The 18,342-nt window shown below is 52.9% G+C and overlaps 1 protein-coding gene across 21 annotated transcripts in view; it reads left to right on the plus strand.

The window, feature by feature from the left end:
* TTC7B (tetratricopeptide repeat domain 7B) overlaps positions 1 to 18,342 on the plus strand; it is a 272,932-nt gene that overhangs the window by 201,760 nt on the left and 52,830 nt on the right. For all 21 annotated transcript variants that reach the window (XM_086319126.1, XM_086319129.1, XM_086319125.1 and 18 more), the window contains one exon: positions 15,144 to 15,260. In XM_086319126.1, coding sequence (XP_086175252.1) covers positions 15,144 to 15,260 — 117 coding nt within the window. The remainder of the gene's footprint in view (positions 1 to 15,143; positions 15,261 to 18,342) is intronic.

Genomic DNA, 18,342 nt, shown 5'->3' on the forward strand with positions numbered 1-18,342 from the left:
TTAGTTTCATCATACATCCACTTACAAATATCCATATACCATATACACACACACACACAGAGAGAGATATACACACATACAATTTGTGTGTGTGTACTTGGAATACCTTTCCAGATCCATGATTCCAGGCTCGTGTCTCCTCGCTCCTGAGCCCGCCGCTGCTTTCGTCAGGGTTGCGAAGCCCGCTTGGCGCGTCCTGACGCAGACGTCGGCGCGTCCTGACGCAGACGTCGGCGTGATGCGGCATTCGCACGTCCGCTGCCGCGGCCATCGTGGCAGCCCCCGGCGTTTCCGCCGTGGTGTGGCCAAGGCGCGAGTCCTGCTTGGGACTTCTTAGCTGTGAATTGGTCTTGTTTGTCTTGTTTATTGTTTGTAGAAAATTCTCAGACATTATTTCTTCTAGTATTTCTTCCTCTATAGATGGGGTTTTATTTCGTTTTCTTAGGTTTTGTTAGTTTAGGATTTTACTTTTCTATTCAGGCAGGTAACTTCTGCCTTTTGTCTCAAGTATTTGTGCCTTTCACATTTAATATAATCAGTGACGGGTGAATGAATGTCTGTCATTTCTGTATGTGTCTTGTCTTTTTCGTTTGTTTCTCTAATACTGCCTTTTTCTTCTGTTGAAAACTTGTTTTCTTAAAGCCTTTAACTATTAAATACCTAAACAAAAGGAAAATTAGCATTTGCTGATTATATATTAAAAGTCTCTCACGCATGGTACGTTTTTCCTGAAATAAAATTTAACAAAATACACATTTTTATATTGTGTTCATGGATTCTGATAGATTCACTGTCTCTTGTACTTGGTACAAGGGCCTCTGTTGTTCTTTTAAAATACAGCTTGGCAGAAATTTCCTAATTGATGAATATATTTTACTTAGTAATTTTCCTTACTGGTCCAAGAATATAGAAGGTGATGCTGGCTGATGTTGGAAACACTTCTCTCTTCCGGAGACAGCATGACCAGGGTGTGGTCAGGCCCTTGCAGACTTTGTGCTTCTGCCTGGGATTATTCATTTTTAGATAGAATATCGCAGTGAGAGCTGACAGTCTGTTACTTTTGTCTTTGGAAAATATATCAGAGAGTATAGTGCCAGTGGCAGATTTGAGACCTTTAGTGTAACTGAGTTTTATTCTAATTCAGCCCAGGCTTCCAACGGCGTCTAACTATACCCAACCACGCCAGGGTATAGCTTCTTGCCCTGAGACAAGTTGTGATTATACAGCTTTCCTCATTACAGATTTTCAGTTGATCTGAACTTTACTATTTCCTACTTAAATAGAGCACATGAAGGCACTTATTCTCGGACTCTCACAGAGGTCATCAAATCAGCTGCACACATAAGAAGCCATCAACTGTCACCACAAAGCTCAGAAAGCAGCCCTTGAAACCTCTAGAAAGTAAAAGTGCAATAGGGACCCTTATGGTGATTTCTGATCCATGACTTTGATATGTCAGATGTTGAAATAATCCTCAAGTTACCAGCTTGAAAGGCAAGCTCTTCTGTATATGGTCTTCTACTCCCATACATATGGAAGCGGGTTTTGTCAGATAATCATGCTTCTTTTTACACCAACAGGAACTGTGTGGAAACGTATATAACTCCCCCTCACTCACCCATTTGTCCACGGCTGCAGCAGTAACGATCTCCAGCCACATTCCGCTTCATATACGTGCACACGTGCTCACTTGCTCAGCTGTATCTCTTCACCAGGCCCCTCTGTCCATGGGATTCTCCAGCAAGAATACTGGGGTGGGTTGCCGTTTCCTCCTCCAGGCATCCGACCTGTGTCACTTATGTCCCCTGCACTGGCCGGCAGGTTCTAGCACCACCTGGGAAGCCCATTTTGCATACAGGCCACTCCTGTGAGCACTTCACACACTTTACACTACTGTAATCGTCATGAGAACACCAGAGGCTGGTAGTATTGTCATCCTCGTTTTGCAGATAAGGACACTAAGGCACAGACGGGTTGACTGGCTTGTCCGAGATGATGCATCTCCTCGTGTCAGGGTCAGGCTTTGGGCCCAGGCAGCCTGGCCTCAGCCTCTGCGCTCCCCTCACGTTCCAGTTGCTGTGTGAGGGGCTGGAGAGGCTGCCAGTCCATGTTCTCTTCAAGCCAGCAGTCGCTGTGAGCAGGAGTTCATCCTGTCTCCTCTGTTAATCTCTTCAAGAAACCAGAAAACATGGTGAAGATCATCCTTTTATTGAGTGGAGAATATATCTGGTTTAAAACAAGTCATTACTTGGCAAGTAAGACTATGCCTTCTTCTCACTCTGTCTCAGTCAACACACACACTCTCAGAGAAACTCAGTTTTAAGTTGAAATATCATATTGAGTTTTTTCAACTTAAAACTGAGTTTCTCTGAGAGTGTGTGTGTTGACTGAGAGTGAGAAGAAGGCATAGTCTTATTTATTGAGTAATGTTTCGATGTAGTGATTACTGAGAGGCCAGTTTTATGGGCTATTTTTATGTCTGAGCTGAGTGATGGGGTAATGAACGTGCCCATTAAATCTGTATTTGATAGAAAGTTGGAACACAAGGAAAGAGGCTGTTCGTCATGTTAAACTGGAGAAATGACCCACGGAAGGATGTCTGGGAGGGATGAGCTCACAGTAACTGACTGGTGATGCCCCTTCCTCAGGTACAGGTTGGGGTGATCTTTGGGCAAAGGTAGTGCATGACTGCCTGAAAGATGCCACAGATCAAAGTGGAGTGGAGTCAGTGGTGCAGTAGCTAGCTTAAAATCAGACTTCCATAACAACAACGACAAAAACTCAAATAAAAAAAAATGAACAAAGGATTTGAATAGACCTTTGTCCAAAGCAGATGTTCAAGTGGCCAATGAGCCCATGGAAATAGTCTTAGCATCACTAATCATTAGGGAAAGCAAATCAAAACCACAATGAGATACCATTAGGATGGCTATTATTAAAAAAAAAAACAAAACTGAAGACAGTAACAAGTGTTGGAGAGGGCGTGGAGAAGCCAGAACTCTTGTGCTCTGCTGGTGGGAATGTAAAATGGTGCAGCTGCTGTGGAAAATAGTGTGGCGGTTCCTCAAAATAATAAAAATAGATTATTGTATGATCCAGCAATTCCACTTCTGGGTAAATACTCAAAAGAATTGAAAGAAGGAACAGAGGCTGTACACTCGAGTTCACAACAGCAGTATTCATAAGACCCAAAAGGCAGATGCCACCCAAGTGTCCATGGATGAGTGGATAGATAAGCAAAGTGTGACCCATATACAATGGAATATGATTCAGTTTTTAAAAAGGAAGGAAATTCTTTAAAAAAGACAAAGGAGGAAATCTGAAATATGCTATGAAATATGCCACAACATGGATGAAACTTGAGGATGTTTTTTTTTTTATGCTAATAAAATAAGCCAGTCACAAAAGGACAAGTACTGTATGATTATTCTTATATGAGAGACTTTGGACTGTAAAGAAGGCTGAGCGCCAAAGAACTGATGCCTTTGAACCGTGGTGCTGTAGAAGACTCTTTGAGAGTCCCTTGGACTGCAAGAAGATCCAACCAGTCCATCTTAAAGGAAATCAGTCCTGAATATTCACTGGAAGGACTGATGCTGAAGCTGAAGCGCCAATACTTTGGCCACCAGATGCGAAGAACTGACTCATTTCAAAAGACCCTGATGCTGGGAAAGATTGAGGGCAGGAGGAGAAGGGGGCGACAGAGGATGAGATGGTTGGATGGCATCACTGACTCGATGGACATGAGTTTGGGCAAACTCTGGGAGTGGGGATGGACAGGGAGGCCTGGCGTGCTGCAGTCCATGGGGTCGCAAAGAATCGGAAACGATTTGGCAACTGAACAACAGCAGCGGCAGTTAAGGATGGGACCCTGCTTCCCGCTGATCTGTGCCCGCGGAGCCGAGGCCCAGGGGCCGTTCCCCGGCCCCCCACAGCTCACAGCATGAGCTCGGGGGCCACCGTGGTGCGCTGAGCGTTTGGGAACCTGGACCACCGCCGAGGCCGCCCGTGCTGCTCAGGAGCCGCAGTCCCAGGCCTCCCTGGGCACCTGGGAGGCAGCAGAGCCAAACCAGACCTCCCGATGTGCTGAGAGAGGGCGAGGGCCAAGCGCCCGGGGTCACAGGAGCAGAGCTGTGCGAGGACCCTGGTCCCTCGCCGCTCTGAGCCCAGAGGCGTGCCGGCTCCACCTCTCCCCGCCCCGCCGGCCCGCGTCCAGGCACCCGACACCTCCCCCGTCCGGCTCCCGTCCTGACTCTGGGTGGAGCCACTGTGCGTCTCAGACCTTCACGGCTTCCTGTGAGTCCGTGTCTCAGGGGGCCGAGCCCCCTTCCCTCTGGGCCTGGGTGACTGTAGGGTCCCCGTCCTTTCCGCCTCTGTCTTTATCCCTGCAGGGGCCCGGGGTGTCCTTCCTTCTTGAGTCCCCGTCCTCAGACGTGGGGACACGGGGAGACCTCGGCCGTGGCAGCTGAGTCAGAAGTAAAGATGATGCGACTCCTCTGGCAGCCCCGGGGCTCCGACTCTGTGCGTCCATCGCGGGGACACAGGTTCGCTCCCTGCTCAGGGAGCTGGGACCCCGCGTGCCCCCGGCGATGGGCCGATCGGCTCTCGGTTTGCCCCCGCCCATGTTAGAGACACTCAGTGGTGGTCCTGGTTCAGAGAGAACGAAGTCTCTATTGTTAGAGCCAGGGTAGTTACCTGGGAAAGGGTGCTTTCCAGTTTTTCCTGCTCGCGTCTTTCCGTAGCAGACGGCTTCTGGGGCCCCAGACCGTTTAACCCTAACCCTAACTCACCGACTCGCCCCCCAGCCCCAGGGTGGCTTCTGGGCCTCTTGCTTCTCTGCACCCCCTCCACCCCAGTTCCACCCGGTCAGATGGTGACCGGGAGGCCGTCCTGACTGCTGCTCTGAGGGTGGCACTGAAGGGCATGGCTCCCATCGCCAGCACGTCACTCGCAGGCCCAGAGCGGCTCTCCCAGGCCTGGGCGGCCTGGTGCACACGTGTTCTCAACCAGCCCGTCCCGGGCACTTCCAGCTGAGGTTCCAGGACCCTAATCGGAGTTGAGATTAGTAGCTAAAGTGGGAGCAAAAAATGAGCCAAACCGGGGTTTCTCAGGGTGATTTATTGCCGCTAAATATGCCAGTTGTTTGTTTGTTCTAAAAATATCGCTAGGAGGATGGGGGAGTATCCAGATTGTTGACACTTCGACCGGAAGGCGCTGCAGAGTGTAACTGATACGGGGCCCAGCGGGAGGCCTTGCCCGTCCAGAGAGGAGGCCGGGCGGCCATCCTCGGCCTGCGCTAGGGGTGGGCGCGCCTGTAAAGCCAGGCATCCGCCCGCGGGGCTAGCTGGCTTCGGCCGAACAGACGCGGTGCCGGTGCTCCCGGAGCCAGCAGCTCGGGGAGCCCTGGCGGGGGAGACAGGGAGGCTGGCGGGGGAGCCCCCACACCTGCCAGCACCCTGTGCGGGGTCTCCTTCCCCGGCCGCCGCGGGCCCTGAGCGTGGTCACATTTCCAGAACTTCCTCAGTGGTAGAGGCTCCCAGAGAAGTTGGCCAATGAGCCGCCTGGACCAGCCGCTCGTTTCTAGCCACGATCTTCAAACCTCCCTTTGGTGGTTCTGTTAGCCAGCTGAGCAGGCGTCAGCGTGTGCTCTGGGGTTTCTAAAGGACACCAGGCGCTCAGTCTCTGACGAGCTTGCAGACCAGGGGTGTCCGTCCGGTAGCCATGGGCAGACTTCTGTTAGCAGAGTCCCTGTAAGTGAATGCACATCTCAGGAATGTCTGGATTTGATTAGCTTTGGGGTGGGCAGGCATGACTCCAAAGAGACCTTGAAGCCAGCTCCTATTTACTTGCCTGGTTCAGGAAGACATTTGAGTTTTCCAGCCCTGAGGCAGACGCCCTGGGCAGTGGTGACGATCCAGTGCTCTGCAGACTCAGGCACCCTTTCTGTGGCTGACAACGTGAGCGGTGCCTGGCTCAGTACACTGGTCCTCACTGGCCATGCTCAGCAAGGACCTTGTTGTTCTTAGTGGTTCAGTTGTGTCCGACTCTTTCGACCCCATGGACTGTAGCCCGCCAGGCTCCTCTGTCCATGGGATTCTCCAGGCAAGAATACTGGAGTCGATTGCCATTTCTTACAGCACAGCCACCAGAACCTCACCCAGAGAATCTCTCTAAAAGGAAAGGAAGGTTCAAGACCACAGGTGGGGGGTGCCCTTCATTTATGAACTTAATGTAAGTGATTGATCAGAATGGCCACTGAATTTAAGAATAAAATACCTTCAAAATTCTTACTGGAATGAAATAAACACAGAATTGCCTAAGTGTAGGGACTATGGGAAGTGTTTTCCTGGAGGTCTTTAAAAAAAAAAAATCAGACCATTGCAAGTAAAAATGGAGAGTTATGAAGTAGAGTGCTACTTTTTGAACTTAAATTTGCACACAGATCACCTAGGAATCTTGTTACATGAAGATTCTAATCCATCAGGTCTCGTTCTAATCCATTAGAACAAGATTCTAACCCAATCTTGTTACATGAAGATGCTACAGACAGACTCCTCTGTCCACGGGATTCTCCAGGCACGAATACTGGAGTGGGTTGCCATTCCTTCTCCACAGGATCTTCCCAATCCTTCTTGATTGCAGGCAGGTTCTTTACTGTCTGAGCCACCAGAGAAAGCCCCATTGGGTCTAGAGTGGGTGGATTTTCTGCATTTCTCACAGGTTCCCAGGGAATGCAGAAGGTACCTGCCCTGACCACATTCTTGAGTAGCAAAGCATTCACTGCAGGACTCTCAAGGTCTTTCCCAGGTTTGGGTTAATTGGAAAAAGATATATATACATATATATATATATATTTTTTTTCTTTTTCTAATGAGTTGATGAACAGATGTCAGTACAGCAATTAGGAGGGCCAGATGATGAAGGAAACTGTGTGTTTCCTGATAGCTGAGCAGACAGATCGTTCATTCAGATGATGTTTGTTGGTCGATCTCCATGAGTGATTTGTTCCCCAAGCAGTGTTATGGAAGCTGTCACGTGACTGGTGCCAAACCCTCCTCCTTCCACCTGTCCTCAGAGGGTCCTCAGGGGTCCGGGAGCCTCAGCCCTGGGCCTGCACAGCTGTATGCCCACCATTGCAGGCATGCCTGGGGGTGGCTGAGCCCATGGAGATGCGTCAGGCCAGGTGGCCCAGTGACCAGTCCTGGCCCCGCTCCCTCTAGCGACGGTGACTCAGCCCAGATTAGAGGCTACGTTTTGCAAAGAACACCCCCTCCCGGGATCAGCCTGCTGTGGAAATCCAGCGGGAGAGCCAGGGCTCCGAGACCAGCAGGCCGTCAGAAATGCAGGTGAGGAGGAGTCAAGATGGATTTGCTTCACCAAAGCCAGCCTGGAACCTGAGGCCAGCCTCTCACCCCGATGTTGGAGGGCTGGTCAGCGGTGTCTAATGACTGCCCGTCCGTGACCGGAGAGGGGCCCGCTCAGCACTCTCGGACTCCGTCCCGCTGACTCACTGGCGACGGGTTTCCGCCCTCCTCCGCCTCACCGCGTGCTCCGGGCGCCTCGCTCGGCTCCTGTCCCCTTCTGCTCCGTGGCTGCCCAGCCGTCTTCCCAACCTCACACTGCGTCTCAGCGCGCCTGCCTCCTCCTGCCCCTGCCCGCTGTGCCGTCTCTTCCACCCCGTGACGCTCCCCACAGGTGTTCTGCAGCCAGTCCACGCCAGCCCTCAGCTCAGCCCCCGGAAGAGAGATGGGGGCGGCGTTCGAGGTCCCCGTGGCCACTGCCCCGCTTGGGCAAACACCACAGGCATTTTCTGCACAGCTGTTTTGCATCCCGGCCGACATTCAGCAGCTAAACAAAGACAGGTCCCTGGCAGGCCTAGCCCAAGCGCTGCAAACACAGATTAGCACAAAATACCAGACATTCGGGCTTCCCGGGATGTTCTTTCTGAATCAGCTGCCTTGACAACAGCGTTTACGGATCTGATTAGTGAGGGTTTGTTTATTAACATGTGTGTTTCCTCCTTGATGCAATTAATGAGTGCATTTTTTATGCTGTAAGATTGGAGGGAGTTTATTACTATAGTATTTCTCTAAACTTTCCTAATTTATTGTCATTGACAGTTCTTCATCAGAAAGCTTGGTGAGGCATACTAGATTTCAGAATTTAGCAATATCTCCTCTTCTGTCTTGTCTCAGGTCCCAGCCTTATATCCCAGACTCCAGACCCCATTCTTTGAGCACACGGGGACGATCCTGCCTTGGCTTGAGATGGTCCATCTGCCTGCATGGAAGGCCTCTCCCCAGAGCCCGTCCTCCCCTAACTAGAAAAGTCCTTCTCAGTTGTCCTCCATGGCCCCCCAGGAAGACCCTGTCTCCTTCCTTTTGCGATGCCAGATAACCTTGTCCTTATGTCTATCTGGGCTTATCACATATCCTGTGTATAGACCGCTACACTGTGAGCTTTTGGTGAGGGGAGAAACACCGCATCTTACTCCTCTTTGTGGCCTCAAAGGCATATTAGGCACTTTTTAAAATGACTGACAAAAAGATGAACAAATTCATTATCAGGCACACTGACAACTGCATAGATCTGTTCAGTTGTTCAGTCATGTCCAATTCTTTGTGACTCCGTGGGCTGCAGCACGCCAGGCTTCTCTGTCTTTCACTATCTCTTGGAGTTTACTCTAATTCATATCCACTGAGTCGACGATGCCATCCAACCGTCTCATCCTCTGTCGCACCACACCCCCCCCACCCCCGCCTTCAATCTTTCTCAGCATCAGGGTCTTTTCCAATGAGTCACTCCTTCACATCAGGTGGCCAAAGTATTGGAGCTTCAGTTTCAGCATCAGTCCTTCCAGTGAATATTCAGGACTGATTTCCTTTAGGATAAACTGGTTGGATCTCCTTGCAGTCCAAGGGACTCTCAAGAGTCTTCTCCAACACCACAGTTCAAAAGCATCAATCCTTTGGCACTCAGCCATCTTTATGGTGAACGCTCACATCCATACATGACTACTGGAGAAGCCATAGCCTTGACAATATGGACCTTTGTCAGCAAAGTGATGGCTTTTTAATACGCTGTCTATGTTTATGAGTAAACAGATGAAAAGAAATATGCAAATGAGATGAGGACGAAGCTAGTTGCTGCCTGGGGAGGGGCAGATCAGAAATGTCAGACAGAGGGACTTGCACGGGTCATTGGGAGGGTGGTTGGGGAGGAGACCTCCAGGCGGGCAGAGAACACAGGCAGGGAGGTAGGAGGGCCTATGCAGGGTCGCGTCTGGGACTCATGGGGGTGGGGCCCAGGATAAAGCTGAACCAGAGGGACGTGCTGGAGGCAGGGTGTCCAGGAGTGAGGAAATCTTCCTGGGGTGAGATTGGAGATTAAACTGGGCCCTGGTACATTGCCCAAGTGCCCAGTGAGAACTCACCAGGGGCCCCATCTTCTCTCTGAGCTCTACACTAAGCCAGGCAGTTATTTCGAGAGTTACTCTGGGATTCTCAAAAAATTCCAAAAATAGGGTAAAATATTATTTCTATTAGTTCTAATGAAAAGTAAAACCCTGATTAACTGTGTCCATCAAGTGTCTAGAGTTTTATATGCACCTGACTTTTGAGGGAAGAAGCAAGTCACAAAAAGCAAATGTAATCATTTTATTCAGAATCACGTATGACGTATCCTAGGAACAAAACCTCAGCAGCCCCAACTCCTCTTTTCCTGCAGCCCTGCCCAAATATCAGGGCCTCCTGAGTTGGGAAGATCCCCTGGAGAAGGAAATGGCAACCCACTCCAATATTCTTGCCTAGAGAATCCCATGTACAGAGGATCCTGGAGAGCTACAGTCCAGGGGGTCACAGAGAGTTGGACATAACTGAGTGACTAACACACACACATACAATCTGTGCCTAAGCCAGAAGTCTCACCTAATCTTTGTGGCAAGCAAGTCTTTTTTTTTTTACTGATTGGACTATATATTCTCTGAGGGCAAGGAACTGTATTTTATGCCTCTTTCTCTTCCATACAGTATCTAACGGAGATCTTTGCAGATTTTGTCTCCATATGCGTGCTCAGTCGGGTCTGATTCTTTGTGAGCCTATGGAATGTAGCCCACCAGGCTCCTCTGTCCAGGAGATTCTCCAGGCAAAAATACAGGAGTAGGTTGCCATTTCTTCCTCCCGGGGAGCTTCCTGACCCAGGGATCAAACCCATGCTCCTGTGTCTCCTGCATGGTAGGTGGATTCTTTACCACTTGCACATTTTAGGGTTTTAAATATTTAACAGTGGATTAGAAAATGCTACATATCTTCATTAGTGTCAGTGGTGTGTTTAGAATATTTTAAGTCTTTCTCGTCCTGCGCTGTGGAGTCAAGTGGGTTTGGGTTACATTTCTGTTCTGCCAGGAACCGGCTGTGTGAACTCGGGCAGAAGACTTAGCTTTCGGCCTAACTTGCAGAGATGTCGTAAGAATCACTGATCACATGTTTACAGCGTCTGGCAGCCACTGTGGTTATTGTTATTATTTCACTTGTCTTGAAAGCAGAAGCTTCCTGGCTTATAGCTCATTATTCCACAGCAGAGAACTCTTGTATTTTCTGGAATTGTATTTCCATTTGGGAGTTTTAGCTTCTGTTTATTTAAGGCTGGCTTCAGTGGTTGGGGGGCAAGGAGGTTTGACCTGAACCTTGAAAGCTAAGTAGAGAAGGCTTTAAAAGTAGAAACGGTGGAAAAGCAGAATCCAGACAGAAGGAACAGCCCGCGCACAGACTCAGGGGCGCAAGGAGGGTGACCATGAAGGAAGGCGACCCTGACTAGGATGGGGGTGCCCCTGGTGGGCGGAGCACATGGGCAGGAGCCAGGCCCTCAGGGGCATTGCCCGAGATGCTAGGTTTGGGCTCCAGGAACATCGTCAGATGGGTATTGTAGGGAAGTTCTAGTCTTCATTAATTTCCTGTAAGGATTCGAGGAGTCTCTGAACAAAAAGTTTTAAAATTAGATTAATGGACTTTGAGCCAGCTGTAGGGAACAGGAAAAGACCATTTTCCCAGCATGTGACATCTGACTGCACTTAGAGCAACACCTCACTTGGCCGTGGTTGGACCCAGGGGTGTGTGTAGCCGTCCACCCGCTGCTGCTTCCATTGCATCGACAGGTCGGCGCGCTGAGACAGCCGCGGCTGGTCGGTCCCAGGATTTCTGCCTCAGGGTCTCCTCTGTAGGTAGGCTCTGCGGCCTCTTGGGACATCAACCACGGCCCGTGAACGCCAGACGCTGTGTGTATCTTCGAGTCTGTCCTAATGGAACGTGCTCCCAGCCAGGCATTCGCAACAGTCCTGAGATGCGCGAGCAGGGCTCGGTGAAAAGGGTGTCAGGCATCCCGGGGTCTGTTCCGGCTTTGTTCTCCGCCTCACCAGCCAGGCCCGGGGCCGGTCTCTGAGGCCAGGCCTCTGCCCCCGCTTCTGCCTGCCTTCAAGGCCGGGCCAGACTCAGGTGTCCCGGAGGTCTGCCATCGTGCAGGACACGCCTGATGGTGGGCGAGCGGCTCTGCCCCCCCAGCCCGGTCCCCAGTCCCCCTGTCCCCCAGCCCCCCTGTCCCCCAGCCCCCTGTCCCCCAGCCCTGTTCCCAGCCCCCCTGTCCCCGGCCCCCTGTCCCCGGCCCCGGCCCCAGCTGCCCCCGCCCCCCCCACCCCGTCCCCAGGCCCCTGTCCCCCAGCCCCCTGTCCCCCAGCCCTATTCCCAGCCCCCCTGTCCCCGGCCCCCTGTCCCCGGCCCCGGCCCCAGCTGCCCCCGCCCCCCCCACCCCGTCCCCAGGCCCCTGTCCCCCAGCCCCCTGTCCCCCAGCCCTGTTCCCAGCCCCCCTGTCCCCGGCCCCGGCCCCAGCCGCCCCCGCCCCCCCCGCCCAGTCCCCAGGCCCCCGTCCCCAGCCTCCCCTTCGTGCTGCCCTCCTTTCACTCCATGTCCAGCGCCTTTCCCATCTCTTGGGCTCAGCAGTTGTACTATTGTTCTTCCTGTCGGGTTCTCTGAAATCCAGCCCACACCTTTTCAACTCCACATCCTGAGTCAAGTGTTTGAAAGCTGTTATTTCATGTTAATTAGAAGTTCTTTCTCCGCCAAGAAGCCTTGCACAGAACTGCTCTCCCAAGCTGCAGCCTAGAGACGAGGCTCTGGCGTCCTGTCCAGTTCCAGGAGCCGTGATAACTGCTCTCAGAGCCCCAGCTGCCTGCTGGGCGGGGAAACCTCCCCCCCACCTCCTGGCCCCCGTGGGCAGGCCCGCTTCGAGCCTGGCTCAGTCAGAGGACCTGGGGGCCTCCAAGAACCCACCGTGGTCCTGGTGGGGTGGCCCATTGGCCCGAATGGCTTGGTGCCCAACCATCACCCGTGAGGTCTCTGGCATCCAAGCAGGTCTCCACCACACGCTGGCAGGTGGCTGCTCAGCAGCCCTGCTTCCTCTGTAACATGCCTCCCAGGTGACCTGTGTTTGCTGGAAGACTCTGCTGGAAACGTGGGCTTCCCTGGTGGCTCAGTGCTAAAGAATCTGTCTGCAATGCGGGAAACCAGGGTTCCATCCCTGGGTCAGGAAGATCCACTGGAGGAGGGAATGGCAACCACTCCGGTCTTCTTGCCTGGAGAACCCCATGGATGGAGGAGCCTGGTGGGCCACAGTCCATGGGGTTGCAAAGAGTCAGACACGACTGACTCACGTTTTCACTTTCACTTTTAACACTTTCTGGTGAAAAAGTACTCCCACTACCTTCTAGACGCATGAAGATACTCATGAGTCAACATCTGCCTCCTTAAAAACCCCTCAGGACACCTGAGGAGCTGCCGTTCCCTGCAGGCAGTCCTGGAAAGGCCTCCGGGAACGTCACTTCTTGAGGTGTTTTTGAGCCAAAGCCAAGCCCTGTCTCCATCTGGCCTCACTCTCTCTGCCTGCTGCTGGTTGGCCAGGCCCTGCCGCCCGCATTCCTTGGCCTGTGGTTCTTACCGCCCCCACTTCGGCTTCTACAGCCCCAGGCTTGAGGGGGCCACAGCCCTGACCCCTGGGGGCCGCCAGCACCTGCTCAGGCATCCGGAGTCCATTCGGAGGGAGCGGATGGTGCCAAGCCATCCCGAGATCGGGTGGCGCCTCTCAGGACCAGCCTATTCCAGTTCTGCCTTCAAATGAGTGGTCCATGGTGAGGAATTCTCCTGCAGGTCCAACTTCAATCACTAGAGACGTTTTTCTTTATCTTCTGTGGTTTAGAGAGAAAATGCTGATTTGAAGCTTGTTGACCTTACGGAGCTAAGCACTGTGGATGGGAGGCCAGAGAGAGAGACTGGGATTTTCTTGTTGAAGGGAGATGAACAGCACCGACCGAGAAGGGTCCTTACAAAGGCAACACTGCGACGTTCTGTAAAGGGCGGAGCGAGGGCACAGGAGGCTTTAACAAGCGGGCGCGCCTCCCTGTCTTTGTCTTCTTTTTATTATCAACAAACACCACCTCACAAGGACTTCCCTGGTGGCGCTAGTGGTAAAGACCCCACCTGCCAACGCAGGAGATGCAAGAGACGCAGGTTTGATCCGTGGATAGGGAAGATCCCCCGGAGGAGGAGATGGCAACCACTCCAGGATTCTTGCCTGGAGAACCCCATGGACTGAGGAGCCTGGTGGGCTACAGTCCATGGGGTCGCAAAGAGTTGGACACGACTGAGTGACTCAGCACGCCTGTGGTGCACACGGAGTAAAGGTAAAGGTGTGATTAAGTGGTATCCGTGGGGGACTCGTTTGATGAGATGGGGTTTTGCTGAATTTAGGAGGAACCAAGGAGAGACGTGGATTAGTAGAGATTAAGATTGAGAACGTGGCAAGTACTCTTAGAGTTATGATAAAAACACAGACTTCGGTGAATTACATGGGGCTTCCTCAGCAGTAAAAGAACCCGCCAGCAGTGCAGGAGACATGGATTCAATCCCTGGCCTGGAAAGACCTCTTGGAGGAGGAAATGGCAACCCACTCAGGTATTCTTGCCTGGAGAACCCCATGGAGAGAGGAGCCTGGCAGCATACAGTCCACCAGCAGACACGGCTGAGCACACGCATGCTCTCTGCAGTGAATTACGCTGGTGGGGGTAGAGTCCGGCGGAAAACACGGCACCAGGTGGGACGGTGACATACGGTGGCCTGCGGGCAGAGTCTTAAAGGCCTCGATAAGGAATTTTGACTTAACATTACAGGCGGTAAGGAATCACTGTAGTTTCTTGAGCTGGGAATGGGAATGATTTTTAGATGCGATTTCTTTATGTATGATTTCTCAGAGCTGGGAAAGTGAGAGGATAGTGCGACCATCAGGACGGAATCTGGGCTCAGGCTGGGGCTTCACAAGGACAATGGCGATGAGCCCAGGGACCAAGGAGCTGATGCCAGAGGGAATCAAAATACTGTGCACGCAGAGGAACTCTGAGAGGCCAGGGAAGTGAGAAGGGGCTCCCCTGAGTGCCCTGGCAGTCTGGGCAGAGCCATGGGTAGTGCCAAAAAGGGGGAGAGAGAGTCAGTGATTGTGAGTGACTTGGTGAAGTCCTTGCCCCTTCAGAGCGGGGCTGGAGCAGATCACAGAGGGGAAGGCCTTACCCAGGCCCCGCTTTTCATGAGCCCTTGGTCCAAGCTGTCATCTCCTTCATGCGATGACAATCACTGTGTGAATTACTGATAGGTATTTATATCAACCGAGTCACATTGCCTGGAGTTTTGTAAATAAATCAAAATTCACTTTTGATGGATTTTTGAGGTTTTGCAGGTAAGTTGGTTGTGCTCTAAAAAGCACCCTCTTCCTAAAATCTCTCTGTCCTGAATGAAATTAGCCGCTCGAATGCTTTTCACCTGACCACCCATGGCGGCGCTGTGCCGACATCGCCTTGGCAGTGAGAGTCGGGCAAAGCCGCATCCTGCCCCGCGAGCTCTGGAGTCCCTGGCCACCGCGCTTCCCTCGGGTCCAGCCTTTGGACGCCCCTTCCTGTAGGGCGGCCAAAGAGTCCCTTCCGATTTCTTAGGGAAAGGCCGAATGGACGCTGTGGCCCCCCAGCAGGGTTCCGCAGAGCTCCCGGCCACCCGTGCCGTCCTGCCGGGCTCCGGCCTGAGCTGTGTCCTCCCCTCTGTCTCCCCTCGCAGACTGCTGTTTTCCAAAGTGAAGCTGGAGTCCCTCTCCCGGGGCCCGGACGAGGCGCTCCTCACGTGTAAGCACATGTTACAGATCTGGAAATCCTGCTACAACCTGACCAACCCCAGGTAAGAGGCCAGGCATGCGTCGTGCGGGCATCGCGTGGCGTCCGCGGCTCCGCCGTCCCCGCCCGGCATCTAGCCGGAAGGGCTCTCCACCCCCGTGCACCCCGGGCCCCCGCGGTGGAGCCTCACGCTCCATCTCTAGGGGCGTTTTCTCCTGGTGTCTGATGAATCCGCCAAGTCATGGGTTTCTTATGCTTTTGCCGCCACAGTGGCCCTCTAGGCTCAATTCCGACCGGTCTCCTCCTGATTTACATAATTCCTTTGAAGAGTCTTACCATCTTGCTAGTGATTTGTGGATAGACTCGTCAGTTATATATTCCAGATGGTGTTCTCACGGTTATATTTAAAAGACCTGAGTGGCTAACAGGCTGCATCCTACCAGGGAGAGTGGAAATTGCTATTGGGGTGATAAAGTGTAATTTTCAAGAAGCTAAAATCATGACTCAAATATACAGGAAGCATTTATCAAAGGTTTTATTTATCTCATTAACTAATGAAGGAAGCAATAAACTGTTAAGACTGATTCAAAGAAGAATTTGAAAACTAGATATGCTGAAATGAATTTGCAAATAAATATAAAAACAATAATATCCTATAAAACAATGAAATGTATTGCTTGAGGTTACCTTCTCTAAAGACACTGACTGTGTCTCAACCAGACAAAATTGGTAGGTTTTCCGCCGGCAACTCTGCCCCCCAGAGCTGTGAAACAGCCTGGCCAGTCTCGGTCAGTCAAGGCCCCATGCCACACAGGCAGATTTTGTACGGAAGGTCTGCTAGGCAGCCCACCAGCCCTCTCCCAGAACGTCCCCGAAAAGCATCATCTTCAAGTCTTGGGCAGTTGTTCCCAGCAAATGTCTAGATTACAGAGTGTGCCCAGACCTCTGAAGGAGGTGATTTAAGGAAAAGGGGACCTGGTCATTCAGGTGAATTCAGACAGCCACTCACACAGAATATGTTCAGGTTCGCAGCAGGATGTATGGATAGCCTGCCTTCTACTCTGAACAGTCAGGAGTCTGAAGCGTGTAAGTCACGGATGTGTTCGGGGTCCGGCCCAGCCCCCGGGAGGCCGGCGGGGGGAGGGTGTGTGGGCTCAGGCGGGGCTTCCACAAGGACAGTGGTGAGACCAGGGCCAGGCGACATCAGGAGAGTCTGGGGCGACTCCAAGGGAGCGAGAAAGGGAGCCGGTCTAAGCTTCATGCTCCGAAGGGCTGGCGGAGCGCACAGCCGCTGGTGTGACAGGAACAGGGAAGAGGTGGTCGGTAACTGGGGAGCGTTAGTCAGGTCTAGACCCTGCAGAGCAGGGCTGAGAAGGTGAAGGAGGAGAGGCCTTGGCCCAGACCGTCTCATGAGCCCCCGGTGCAGGCGGGGAGGCCGCCCCAGCCATCTGCCCTCGGTGGGAAGACACCCAGAGACTGGCCTCCTCCCTTCTGTGGCTGTGTTCTGGAGATAAAGATCATCCTAATGTTTAGAGAAGGCTGCCTTCTCAGTCTGTTGGCAGCAATGGGAAACGTCCACATTTCTGTCCCCAAAGCCCCCCTCCAGGTCTCCCGGCAGCAGCAGGATTAGGGGCATGGGGAGGGTCTTTGCCACGAGCCGACACTGCGGAGCCGGCTGCTTCCCGCTGGAGCTCATGCCTTTGTCTGTGCCCCCCGAGAAAAGAGGAGAGAAATCCACCAGCTCTCCGTTGCCAATTTTCCCTCCGTTCTCCACACCTCTCCCACCTCCCCACATTTCCTCCCACATAGCAACCAAGAATATTGAATGTGAGGAGAGAAAAAAAAAAATAGCAGAATCGGAAAGCTCTTTAAAAATACTTCACCAAATGCCTGGGCTGTGTGCATGGATCTTCGGGGCGGTGCAGGGTGGAGCCTGGCGGGGGGCAGAGAGGATGGGGCGGGAGGGCGGCGGGGGGGGGGTGCCTCGGGGGAGGGGCGGCAGGTCTTCCTGTGGCTCTTCTAACTATATTTTCTCTGGGATAGAAATAAAGCGTTTCTCCTGTGGCTCTCCCCGTGCACACGGCCCTGGCACAGAGAGGGGCACGGTGCGGGGGTGGGGGGTGCTCGGGAGGGACAGTGCCCTCTGGGCCCGGCAGCCCCCAGTCGGGTCACACAGGGTTCTAGAAAAGGCCAGAGGCGCATGAGCAGGTGGGTGAGAGGCGGCCCTGCCTGGGAAGCAGAAAGCCCCCTGGCTGGAGGAGGCTGGCTTCTGGCTGCAGGTCTTCGCTGACTTGGGGCTCAGGCGGCCCTGTGTCTCAGGGGTCTCGGGGAGAGGTCTTTGCTCACCCTCAGGATCTGCCCCCCGCACCCACCCCCTACAAACCCCCCCTGGGGCTGGCACTGGTTCCAGAGCAGGGAACACGGGCGCAGAGGAGGACCCTGGGGCATCACAGGGCCAGACTGAGGCCGGACCTCGCCAAGTGTTCTCTGCAACCCTCCCCTCCTCTTAACTCTGGCTTGAGGGAGAGCCACACCCCCAGCTCAGGCCACATCTCCTGTGAGCGCAGGGTGTGGGGCGTTCTCCTGGGTGTGCGCATGGCAAAGTGCTGGTCACTGCAGAAACCTGGGCGGACTTCCTGAGGCCTGCAAGGTTGCGCTTGTCTTTGGGACAGAAACCCACCTCACGGTCTGCCTCCTCTCTTGGGTAAGCGCACAGCTCCGGCTGTTCTTGCAAGTGCTGACCTGGCCACTCAAGATCGTGTGACTTCGGCCAGAACCTCGCCAGACAGTCCAGCAGCCTCCCAGCGTGGAAGCACTTCCCCGTCTCTATGCCACCGGGCCAGGCTGTTTATACGTTCTTCTCAAGCCCTGTCTCAGCCTTGCGAGACGGCTACTGTTCATTCCATTTTATAGAGAATAAAAGTGAAGCTACGTGAGGTTACAGATCTTGCCCTAGTTTTCTCAGCTAAACAACTAGTTCATCTTTGATTCAAACCCCGGTCTGCTGAACATCAAGGCTCTCCCGCCGCCTGTGCGCCTCTCTAAGTTGACAGCCAGCGTCTTTGCCTTTGCTTTCTTCTTATTCACCACTCTTCTCCCTCTTGTCACCACCACTTGGACCATCCATCATGTAGTCACATGACTGG

Source organism: Bos grunniens, chromosome 10 (assembly GCF_055505025.1).
Source record: "Bos grunniens cultivar Pamir isolate PY7600 chromosome 10, Bosgru_T2T1.0, whole genome shotgun sequence".
Taxonomy (NCBI): domain Eukaryota; kingdom Metazoa; phylum Chordata; class Mammalia; order Artiodactyla; family Bovidae; genus Bos; species Bos grunniens.